The 10634-nt window shown below is 55.6% G+C and overlaps 1 protein-coding gene across 2 annotated transcripts in view; it reads right to left on the reverse strand.

The window, feature by feature from the left end:
* Nucleotides 1–138: 138 nt before the first annotated feature.
* Nucleotides 139–10634, reverse strand: part of Unk (unkempt family zinc finger) — a 29886-nt gene continuing 19390 nt past the window's right edge. Inside the window, exons 8-16 of one of the 2 annotated variants that reach the window (XM_013038104.1) lie at nucleotides 8798–8940; nucleotides 8262–8462; nucleotides 7780–7845; nucleotides 7152–7326; nucleotides 5770–5871; nucleotides 5449–5637; nucleotides 3138–3319; nucleotides 2340–2597; nucleotides 139–1659 (exon numbers count right to left, since the gene is read on the reverse strand). In XM_013038104.1, coding sequence (XP_012893558.1) covers nucleotides 1504–1659; nucleotides 2340–2597; nucleotides 3138–3319; nucleotides 5449–5637; nucleotides 5770–5871; nucleotides 7152–7326; nucleotides 7780–7845; nucleotides 8262–8462; nucleotides 8798–8940 — 1472 coding nt within the window. In that variant the 3' untranslated portion in view covers nucleotides 139–1503. The remainder of the gene's footprint in view (nucleotides 1660–2339; nucleotides 2598–3137; nucleotides 3320–5448; nucleotides 5638–5769; nucleotides 5872–7151; nucleotides 7327–7779; nucleotides 7846–8261; nucleotides 8463–8797; nucleotides 8941–10634) is intronic. The other variant, XM_013038103.1, reaches the window with a different exon arrangement.

Here is a 10634-nt window from a genome sequence, read left to right on the forward strand (position 1 = left end):
CCCCCCGCCTCCTCAGCTGCCTCCCATTGGCAGGAGTGCGCACGGCTGTTTCTGAGGCAGAGGCAGGTCCCCTCCCCACCTTGCAGTCTGGAGGTCCTCAAGGATTTGGGGTCCCCGCCCCATGAAAAGGAACAAACGCTGCAAGTTCATATTTTATTTCCAATAGGTTTGCTTTGATTTTTGCATTTTTTGTAAAAAAAGGAGAAAGTTTTCACGTAATTCATTGAAAGCCCTTTCGTGCTGAGCCCAAGGGGGCCTGGACCGGGGCAGACTCTTCACAGCCCTCTCTGGCTTGCCCAGCACCGAGTGCTGGGAGTGAGGTCACTCTCCTCTGCCACTCTGCCCGCCCCACCCTGCTGCATCTCTCTGTACAAAACAATTTTTAAAATGGAAGCTAAGACACAATATACATGGGACAGGCACGCACACACATGCACACGGGCGCCTGCCCAGAACGGCAGGGCGCCAGCTGCACTCAGAGAGCACCAAGGAATGCATATGGAGCCTCTCCTGAAGAAGAGGGCAGGGCCTGAGCCCCCTTGGTCCTCAGGCCGCACTCCTCCCCACCAATTGCCCTGCTAGCTGCCAGAGGGAGGGGGCGGGCGGCAAGGGAGCCGCGTCCGAGGAGAGGAGGCAGGGATGGGGCGGGCAGTGCCAGCCTGGGAGACGGTCATGGGACCAGAGAGGCTGTGCTGTGCAGTCTATCTAGGAGGAAAGGACTGAGGGGAAACCCAGGCCTCACGAACCTGAGGGAATAAAGCTGAGCCTTACCCCTGGAGGGGCTTCAAGGGCCCAGGCAGGGGAGTGGAGCCAGCCCAGCGGCTGGGGCCTGCCAGCTCCTGCAGCTGTCCCCAGGACTACGTACTCATTTGGTAGATGGAGGAGCTAAGCTCGCTTAGCCCCCAGCACGCCCTCAGGCCTCTCTGAGGCCCTCACAGTTAGAACTGGGGGACCTGAGGCCTCTGCGTCTTGCCGCCAGCCCTGGTGCGGGGAGGCAGGGCAGGCAGAAGGTTCCCGAAGGCGTCTTCCTTCCCCTCCCCTCCAGCTTCCCACAGCTTCCCACCCGGTCCCACACAGGCCCCAGGCAGGAAGAAGTTAAAAATAGTTAGTTCCTACATTAGAAAAAGAGACAAACAGATTCTCTGCCAAAAGGTCAGTGGGAAAAGAAGGACTTTGTCTCTGAGCGGGAAGGGTGAGGAGTAGGCAGGGGAGGACTGCAAAATAGTCTTTTCTTCTTTAAAAAGTGCTTGGTAAGTCTGTTTTAAAGTGTGTGTCTATATCTATGTACAGATATACACACAGACACTGTGCACACGCTGGCAACCACACACACCTGCTCACATACATAAATGTATACATATAATCATATACACATACATACATATCTATATATATATATCTATCCATCCATCCATATATATATATACATATAGATGTGTATATATATACTTTAAAAAGTCCTAGGTGAGAAGGTCCGGGCCCGGCTGGGCCAGGCCTGAAGGGTCACGACTGAAGGGTGTGGGCCCGGCTGGGTTGGCAGACTGGACACTCACTGGCCTCGGCACAGAGCTCGCACAGCACCGCGTGTTGGCATGGCAGCACTGCCCGGGTCTGCTCCTGACACTTAAGGCATTTCACCGACTGCATGTGGAACACAGCCTGCAAGGAAAGCGACAGCGTGGTCCTGAGAATGGTCTCTGCCACCAGCCTGGCCCCAAGATAAGCAAGAAAACCCCCTCGATTCTCACGTTAGCTGCTTTAGAGGAGGAAATGGAGGCACAGATAGCTTAAGGCAGTATGCTCACAGCACCCTGCTGGCAACTAGGAACAGGGTTCGGGTTCAGGGGCAAGACAGCGTGCCACACCCAGCTGGCGCTGACTGGGTGGGGGTGCCAGCTGGGCTGCAGTACCCCACCCCGCAGGGCTCAGGCTAGCCCAAAGGTTGATGCCTTCGTGCAGGTGAGCGCATTCACCCAGGCCTCCACGTGAGAAACACGAAGCCAGGGGCAATGGAGGCTGAAGGGACCATGAAGGCAAAGAATGCTGTTTCTCAGGGGCCATACCACCCCTGGGGGCGCAGCAGGGCGCCTGGGAAGGGAGGCGGTGCTGGCGGCCTGTACTGTGTGCAGTGCCGCTGGTGGGTGGAGGGTGGAGTAGTTCCTGCGTAGGAGCTGCCGAGGGCGCGTGCCTCCCCAGCAGAGCATTCTCTCACCCCTGCCCGGAAGACTAGACTAGCACGGTGGGCACTGGCTCCGTGCTGGGCACAGGTTCTCAAGGGGCCGTTCCCTGGCTGAGGCCAGGGTGCCCCTGTCCCCCCCACCCACCCCCTTGGGGCTGACCTTGTCCACTTGTTCCAGGTGGGCCCGAAGCTGCTTCTGGAGGGAGTAGAGGGTGGAAAGCGAGAGGGCCTCCAGGTCGGGGAAGGCAGGCAGGGCCGGGGGGTTGGGAGCCGCGTGCAGCCGCTCCAGCTCCTCTTGGAGCTTCTTCACCTGCACCTCCAGCGCATCCCGCTGCTCCCGGGCCAGCTCGCACTCGGCGCCCGCCGCACTGGCCCGCTCACCGGCCTCTTCCGCCTCCTTCTTCCAGGCATCACAAGCCTGTGGGCCCAACACGCAGCGCCTCATCACGGTGGCCCCCTGCCCCTGCCCCCCGGCCCCCCCAGAGAGCATCTCCGGGAGCCTGTGTGGGCCACTCTGGCTGCGGGGCCTGCTGGGAAGCTAGGCCTGCTGTCTGGGGAGGGGGCAGGGAGGAGGCTGATGCTGCCTGCAGAGGAGAGAGGTTTCGGGACCTGTAGGAGACTCCCTCTGCGGGCAGGGAAGGAGGCAGGGCCTAGCATGGCAAGAGCCAGTGCCGGGCTCATGCCACGGCCAGCTGGGCTGTAGTTGGACCAAGGTCCGTCTCTGACCTAGTGCCCTGGGGTTCTGGAGGGTCCAGGCTTCCAGGGAGAAGCAGGAGGTCCTGTGGCTTCTGAAGGGGTCCAGGCCTGCGGAGTCCTGACTGGCAAGGTCAGTCCCCCATGGTGGGAAAGGGCATGCTAAAGGTTCTGCTCTGTTCTCCAGGCCTCTGCGTGTCTCCACCCATGCCCACTCTGTGGGGTGGACTAGGGCTGGGCTGCAGGTGGGCGTGGGGCCCAGTACCTGCTTAGCCTGCTTCCAGGACTCCTCCCACTGCTTGATGGTGCTGTTGGCTTCCTCTAGCTCTTGCCGAAGCCGGGCCAGCTCAGCAGCCCCTGGCCCTGATAGGAAGGCAGGAGAAGTGCCTGGGGAGAAGCTTCCAGAGGCAAAATGCTCCCAGATGCTGCTGTTCATCCCGTTCAGACCTGCCCCAGGGAGGGGAGGAATGTCAGCTGTGAAGGTCCTGGCTAGCCCCGCCTGAGGGCTTCCAGGGAGGGTCTAGACCCTCGGCCATTGTGCCCCGTATGTCAGACCCCGATTCGCAGCCACAGGAGAACAGGCTGCCAGGATGCCTGCGGCCGAGCCAGACCCCCACAGCTACGCAGTGGCTGCCACCTGAGTTGTGAATCTCAGACCCTCATTTGTAAAGTGAGGCTCTTGTCACCGGCCTGACAGGGACTCGGGCTCAGGATGTACCACCTGGGGGCAAAGATGAAGGTACAGACAGCTTGTGAGTGACCTCACTGTTCAGCTGGAGCTCGGGGATCAATCTTTGCATCCAAGTGTGAGGCTGCAGAGGGTCCTGGCCGGCAAGATCAGGAGATGCAAGGGAAAAGCCACCCGCCAGTGCCTTCCAGGCTGGGAAGGCCAAACTAGAGGAGCCGGGAGCCTCCGGTTTTATAGACAGTTTGTATGTGCTACCAAGAATCACCCCAAAGCAGAGGAGTATAGCAAGAGACAGTAAGGGCCTCTGGCTCCAAAGGCAGGCCTGCTCTTGCTAGTAATTTCAGGTGCCATCTGCTCACCCGCTTCCCTAACCAATGTGTTTCGTGCGCTCTGGCTCCAGGGCAGCCGCTGTTGTTATGAGGTTCCCACGCTTGTCTCTGAGCGCCTGCTGCCCACACATACTATTCCAACGACTACTTCCTAGCTCCCTTTCCCACTAATCCAGCCTGGATGTTCCAGAACCAGATTCCAGGCCACCTACCCTCTGAGCAACACAAGTGCAGTGACAGCAGGGGGGCGCTGTCCTGTAGTGCCCATGATCCCAACTGCTCTGTCCCACAAGGGACCTCCACCTAAACCACAGCCCTGCAGACACTGGCCTGCCTACGCTCTGCCTGCCTGCCTGCCTGCACCACGCCTTCACCACGCAGCTGGAGGTGGTTACTCTCCTGGGAAGAAACTGGCTTTTGGCTGGGCGTCAGTGGCTCATGCCTGTAATACTACCTAGTCAGGAGGCTGAGATCTGAGGATCACAGTTCAAAGCCAGCCTGGGCAGGAAAGTCTGTGAAATTCTTATCTCCAATTAACTGGAAGCGGCGCTGTAGCTCAAGTGGTAGAGCGCTAGCCTTGAGCTGAAGAGCTGAGGGACAGCACCCAGGTCCAGAGTTCAAGCCCCACAACCCCCCTCCACCCCCCCCCCACACATACAAGAAGAAGAAAAAAGAAAGAAGGAGGAGAAAGGGAAGGGGAAGAAGAGGAAAAGAAAGAGGAAGAAGAGGAAGGAGAAGTAGCAGCAGCACCAGCTGGCTCTTCAGAGACTCCCCCCAAAAAATCCCCCTCCTCCTGCCGTAAGTTGGAGGACTGCTAGGGAGCAGATCAGCACCTCAGTGGGCACAACTCATGCCATAGATATTATAACCTCCGACAAACTGGGCAAGTGTTGTGGATCTCCAAGAATGAGAGGCTTTCAGTCCCTACAGCTGCCCGGAGTAGCAGCACCTTGGGGGTTTCTGAATAGCTGCTGTTCACTGAGATGTGCTGGGCTGTCCTGTCTGAAGAGATGTACCCCTAGTGGCAGAGCCGTGGGCTCCATGCTTTGCTTCTAACCACAAAATCTGGAGAGTCCAGTCCCCTCGTTCTGAGGGGCTGCACTAGAGCTGGATCCCCGCTTGCCTGGCCTACCGGGAGGCGCCCTGAGCCTGGCTGGCCCTGCTCTAGGTCTCTGGGACCCCGTGCGTGGGACCAGCCTCCTGAAGCCCTGCATGCCTGGGAAAGTTGTTTTGCTGGGGAATCACCAGACCTAAGGACTGGCGAGTGCTGGACAGACTCTCTACCACTGAGCTTAGCCCTTATTTGTATTGTACTGTATTGTATCAGGCCTGGGCCCTGTGCTCCTTGCACTGGCCTGTCCCTTCCCCCAGAGCATCTCGTTTCCACCTCACAAACACTGCACACATTCTACAACACAGGAAGCAAAGATAAAAACCCAGTCACTTATTCTGCTCACAAGGCAAGGCTGGCGGACACTCCCAGCTCAAAGTGCCATGGACAGAGTGGCCAAAGGCACTTCCTAAAAGGCACCAGATTCTCCTCCCAGTTCCCCTCTTACCTAAAGATCCATGTGATGCTGAGGTCCCCAAAAATGTGTTTTCTGACTGACTGAGGTGGCCCTGGGGCTGCTGCAGGAAATGTGAGGCGAGGCTGACGGGCGGGGACGGGGAGGCGGAATGGAAGGAGGCTGAGCTGCCCAAGGAGCCAGGGATGTTCACGGGTGCAGAGCTCTGTAGCAAACTGCCACCTGCGAGAGAGGCCCCAGAGGGCAGGCTGGTTAAAGGCAGGGCAAGCCACACGGGCCACATGGAGCAAGGGACCCGTGCCAGTGGGCCCGGAAACACCCTGCAGGCCACCCTGCCCAGCCATCGCCCAGTACCGATGGTGACGCTGCCAGGATGGGGCACTGTGCTGTTATCGAAAGTCTTCTCTAGGGCAGCCACCCCAAACTCGTTCAGGTCCAGGTCATCCAGGGCAGACTCTAGAGACAGAGATTGAGATGTGGGCCTCCCCAGTGCCATGCCCCAGGCTCCCTGAACACCTCATCCCCTGCCCCTGCCTCTGCCCACATTGATCCTGAAAGCATCTGCCACATGTCCACCTCAAGCATCTCTTCTCTAAAGCCTTGGTACCCCCAGGAGGAATCAAAACATAGCCTAAAGCTGGGCACTGATGGCTCACACTCATAATCCCAGCTACTCAGGAGGTTGAGATCTGAGGATTCCAGCTTGAAGCCAGCTCAGGCAGGAGAATCTATAAGACTTTTTTTATTCTGGTCGTGGGGCCTGGACTCTGGGCCTGGGCACTGTCCCTCAGTTCTTCAGCTCAAGCTAGTGCTCTACCACTTGAGCCACAGTGCCACTTCTGGCTTTTTCTGCTTATGTGGTGCTGAGAAATTGAACCCAGGGCCTCATGTGTGTGAGGCAAGTGCTCTACCACTGAGCCACCTTCCCAGCCCTCTATGAGACTTTTATCTCCAGCTAACCACCAGAAAACTGGCAGTGGAGCTGTGGCTCAAAGTGGTAGAGCGCTAACCTTGAGCAAACAAGGCTCAGAGGCCCTGAGTTCAAGCCTCAGGACCATCATAAAAATAAATAAATGAAGCCCGGTGCCGGTGGCCCACGCCTGTAATCCTAACTACTCAGGAGGCTGAGATATGAGGATCCTGGTTCAAAGCCAGACCAGGCAGGGGCAAGAAACTCCGTGAGACTCTTATCTCCAATAAACCACTCAGAAAAACGGAAGTGGCGCTGTGGTTCAAGTAGTAGAGCACTAGCCTTGAGCTGAAGAGCTGAGGGACAGTGCCCAGGTCCAGAGTTCAAGCTCCAAGACCAACAACACCACCAAAAAAAAAAAGCTCAGGGACAGTGCCCAAGCCCTGAGTTCAAGTTCCAGGACTGGTAAAAACAAAAAAACCACCACCACTTTTTCATTTAAGACTGGTGCTCCAACACTTGAGACACATGTTCCACTTCTAGCTTTTGGTGATTAACTGGAAGTAGTCTCATGGACTTTCCTGCCCAAGCTGGCTTCAAGCCGTGATCCTCAGATCTTGGCATCCTAAGTAGCTATGATTATAGGCGTGAGCCATTGGCGCCTGGCGTGGCCCTATATTTTGAACTCATTTTCCCATTAGCTCCAGGCTCTGGAGTGCCTGTCTTGACTCCCCCAAGCCAAAATGTTTAAGGTGTCTCGTCAAAAACCTTATGTCTCTGACTCCATGCCTGGTCCCAAGCTTGCAAACAGACCTGGCCAAATTACCTATGACCGACTCTACCGTGTCGCTGGTGGGGTAGAAAGGCAGAGCATTTGCATTCATGCCAGGGGCACTGCTGGTGCCTGCAGGGCTGGGGGGAGTGGCTGCCAGGCTGGAGGTGATACTGGAAGAGATGCTTGAGGTCAGAGGGCTGCCCACAGGAAGGATGCCCAACACGTCCTGCAACGAGAGTGAGGGGAGGCAATGGGGATGCCTGTCTGCAAAGACCATGGCAGAGGGTGGTGCAGGCCTGGGAAAGGCTAAGGGAAAAGGCGCCTTCCAGGTCTTGGCTGGCCACCCTGGGCCCAGGTAGGCTGCACCCCCATACCTTACTGAGGGGCTGGGGGGAGGTGAAGTGGTGAGATGCTCTGGACACTCACCCTGCAGCCGTGCAGCAGAGGAAGAATGAGCATGGGGCCTGGAACAGTGAGAGGCTCCTTAATCAGTCCTGACTGACAGGTGAGCGGGTCTGATGGGAGGGGCTCCAGGGTCTCTGGATTTGTGGCTAGGCTGGCCTGAGTCCCACTCTAGCTTATTGAGAACATGGTGTCCCATTCCCTGCAGCTGGCGAGGGCTCTGGGCGAGCCCTATCCATTGGTGCAGAAGGCCTTTGGAAGGGGTTGAGAACTCTACCTGTTTGGGTTGAAGCAGAGGCTGTTCTTGACTCCTGGGTTCTAGTGAGTGGGGTTTTAGTTTAGCCTGGGAAAGAAAAGTCAGGGAGCAGGAGGTGAATATGGCCCTGGGAAGCAGAGTGCAGTTCACCTGACCCTTCTCCACCCTCCTACCCTAAGTAGGAAGCTGCTCCTCTCTCTCAACTAGTCTAGAAGGTTGTTTGTTTTCAGGCGTCTGGGAACTCCTGCTGCTGCCCCAGACCCCAGCAGCCCCCTGGGGCAGTCCAGGGTGCACCCTGCTCTTCTACTGCCTGCTTCTGAGATGCCGCACAGCCTCCTGAGCCCTACTGTCCTCAGCGGAGAAAGGGAGTGACATTATTCACTGCTCGGCCTCAGCTCCCAATGTCCTCCCCACAGCTAGAGCATACTCTCCTCTAAGTGGCTCATCCGAAGCAGGGAAAAGGTCGCACTCTCTGGGTAATTGTTATCTGCTGCACCCCTTACCTGGCACTTGAAATTCTTCAGGTACTCGGCTCCCACCTGATCTTCCCTCTCAAACCCAGGAGCTTTCTTATAGCTGCCAGGGGCGAGGCTGGATTCCCCTGGGAAGACAAGGCCCTCTAGATTTGGGGCTTTCCTGCCAGAGCCTGGTGGAGAGCCACAGAGGTGGGATGGGCTGCCTAGGCCGCTGTTCCTACAGAGGAGCTGCAGAAGAAGACGTGCACCAGTTGGCTTGACATGGGCAAGGGCATGACCTCTTTCCCACCCACAAGTTGCTGGGACTCAGTGAGGGGCTGCTGCAAACCAGCAACGAGCATACAAGGGTCCCGACCCAGTGAAGAGTGGCACAAGGCCTTGTCCTTGGTCCCTTGCTGATTACCACAGGCTCTGAAGCAGCACACCTACTTTGACAGAGACTCAAGGCACATAAGCAGATCCCCCTTCATGCTAGTGCAAATCCTAGGGCTTCCTCCCCAGGCAAAGGCTGAGTGGTCCTGGGCAGGCGCGGTGTCCACCCATGTCCCAGGACAGGAACGTACGGTGCTGAGGTCGGGAGCGTGTGGGCTGGAGGGGCTCACAGGCACCGAGTCTCCGGCAGCAGATGGCATGTACAAGACAGGACCTGGCTGGGTGGGGCTGGATATAGCTGAGGAAGGCTGTAGATCATCACTTAGGGGTGGTTCTGCGAGAAGGGGACAGGAATCAGCAGGTTTCCAAGCCATCTGGGTCCCTCAAAAAATGTTCTTGTGTATCTTCCAAAGGAGACTATACATCCCCCTACACCTAATGAGCATCATTCCATTGATTTTTAGTTCTTTTTTTGGTCAATCACAGGGCTTGAACTCAGGGCCCAAGGGCTGTCCCAGAGATTTTACTCTCAAAGCTAGTATGAGCCACAGCACTACTTCTGCTTTTCTGGTAATTAACTTGAGATAAGATTCTCAGACTTTCCTGCATAGGCTGGCTTTGAACCAGGATCCTCAGATCTCAGCCTCCTGAGTAGCTAGGATTATAGGCTTGAGCCACTGGTGCCTGGCTTGATTCTTTTTTTTTTTTTTGGTCATTCGTGGGGCTTGAACTCTGGGCTTGGGTGCTATCCCTGCGCTCTTCAGCTCAAGGCAAGCGCTCAACCACTTAAGCCACAGAGCCACTTCCAGTTTTCTAGTGGTTTATTGGAGATAAGAGTCTCATGGACTTTTCTTCCAGGCTGGTTTTGAACCGAGATCCTCAGATCTCAGCCTACTGAGTAGCTAGGATTACAGGCATAAGCCACTGGCACCCAGCTTTGATTCTTATTTCTATTGATGTTTTATTCTCCTCTTGCTACATGTCAGGTGTGGTGCCTGTTACTTTGTTGTTGTTGTTGTCAGTTGTGGGGCTTGAACTCTGGGCTTGGGTGCTGTCTCTGCGCTCTTCAGCTCAAGGCAAGCATTCTAACGCTTGAGCACCACTTCCGATTTTCTAGTGGTTTATTGGAGATAAGAGTTTCACAGACTTTCCTGCCCAGGCGGGCTTTGAAATAGGATCCTCAGATCTCAGCCTCCTGAGTAGGTAGGATTACAGGCGTGAGCCACTGGTGCCAGGCTTGGTGCCAGTTACTTTGTATTCAATTGTCAACCTCAGGCTGGGCAGCGAGGCCCTGAATTCAAGCACCAGTACCATCACCCAAAACAAAACACCAAATAAAACGTGTCAATCTCCACAGTGACCAAATATAATACGGGCAATATCACTGTCTCCCTTTTTATACAAAAAGAAACTCAAGTCTCCTAAGTCGCTTAAAATCTAGAATACAGAAGAGGTAGGATTTGAACCCAGAGTGTGACTCCCTAGCTTGAACTAGTGATCATTCTCCGTTGTCATAATTGGGTGGTCCCAGTGCCCATGCTGGGTATTAGCTCTGTGCCCCTCATGATTCTCCTGTTATTCTTCACTTCAATCGGAGCAGTGATCTGTGGTGGAAGGAAACTGGGGTCAACCCCAGCAGCCACTGCACTGCAGGGGCACCTGGAGGGTAACACTGAGCATCTAGACCTGTGCTGTCCCCGCACAGAAGCCACAGACATGCATAACCACTGAGCACTCTGAACAGGCTTATTTGAGCCAAAATGGGATATAGGTGTTAAAATATATATCAGATCAACAAGACTGTACATTCACAAAAAAGCAAAGTGTTTTCATAAATTTTATATTGATTACTTCTGAAATGGGACCATTTTATATTGAGCTAACTAGTCCAATCTGAAGATTGTGGGTTTTTTTTTGGGTCCAGTCGTGGGGTCTGAACTCTGGGCCTGGGCGCTGTCCCTCAGCTCTTCAGCTCAAGGCTAGCACTCTACCACTTGAGCCATAGTGCCACTTCCGGCTTTTTTCTTT

The sequence above is a fragment of the Dipodomys ordii genome, unplaced genomic scaffold, assembly GCF_000151885.1.
Source record: "Dipodomys ordii isolate 6190 unplaced genomic scaffold, Dord_2.0 Scaffold7, whole genome shotgun sequence".
Lineage (NCBI taxonomy): Eukaryota > Metazoa > Chordata > Mammalia > Rodentia > Heteromyidae > Dipodomys > Dipodomys ordii.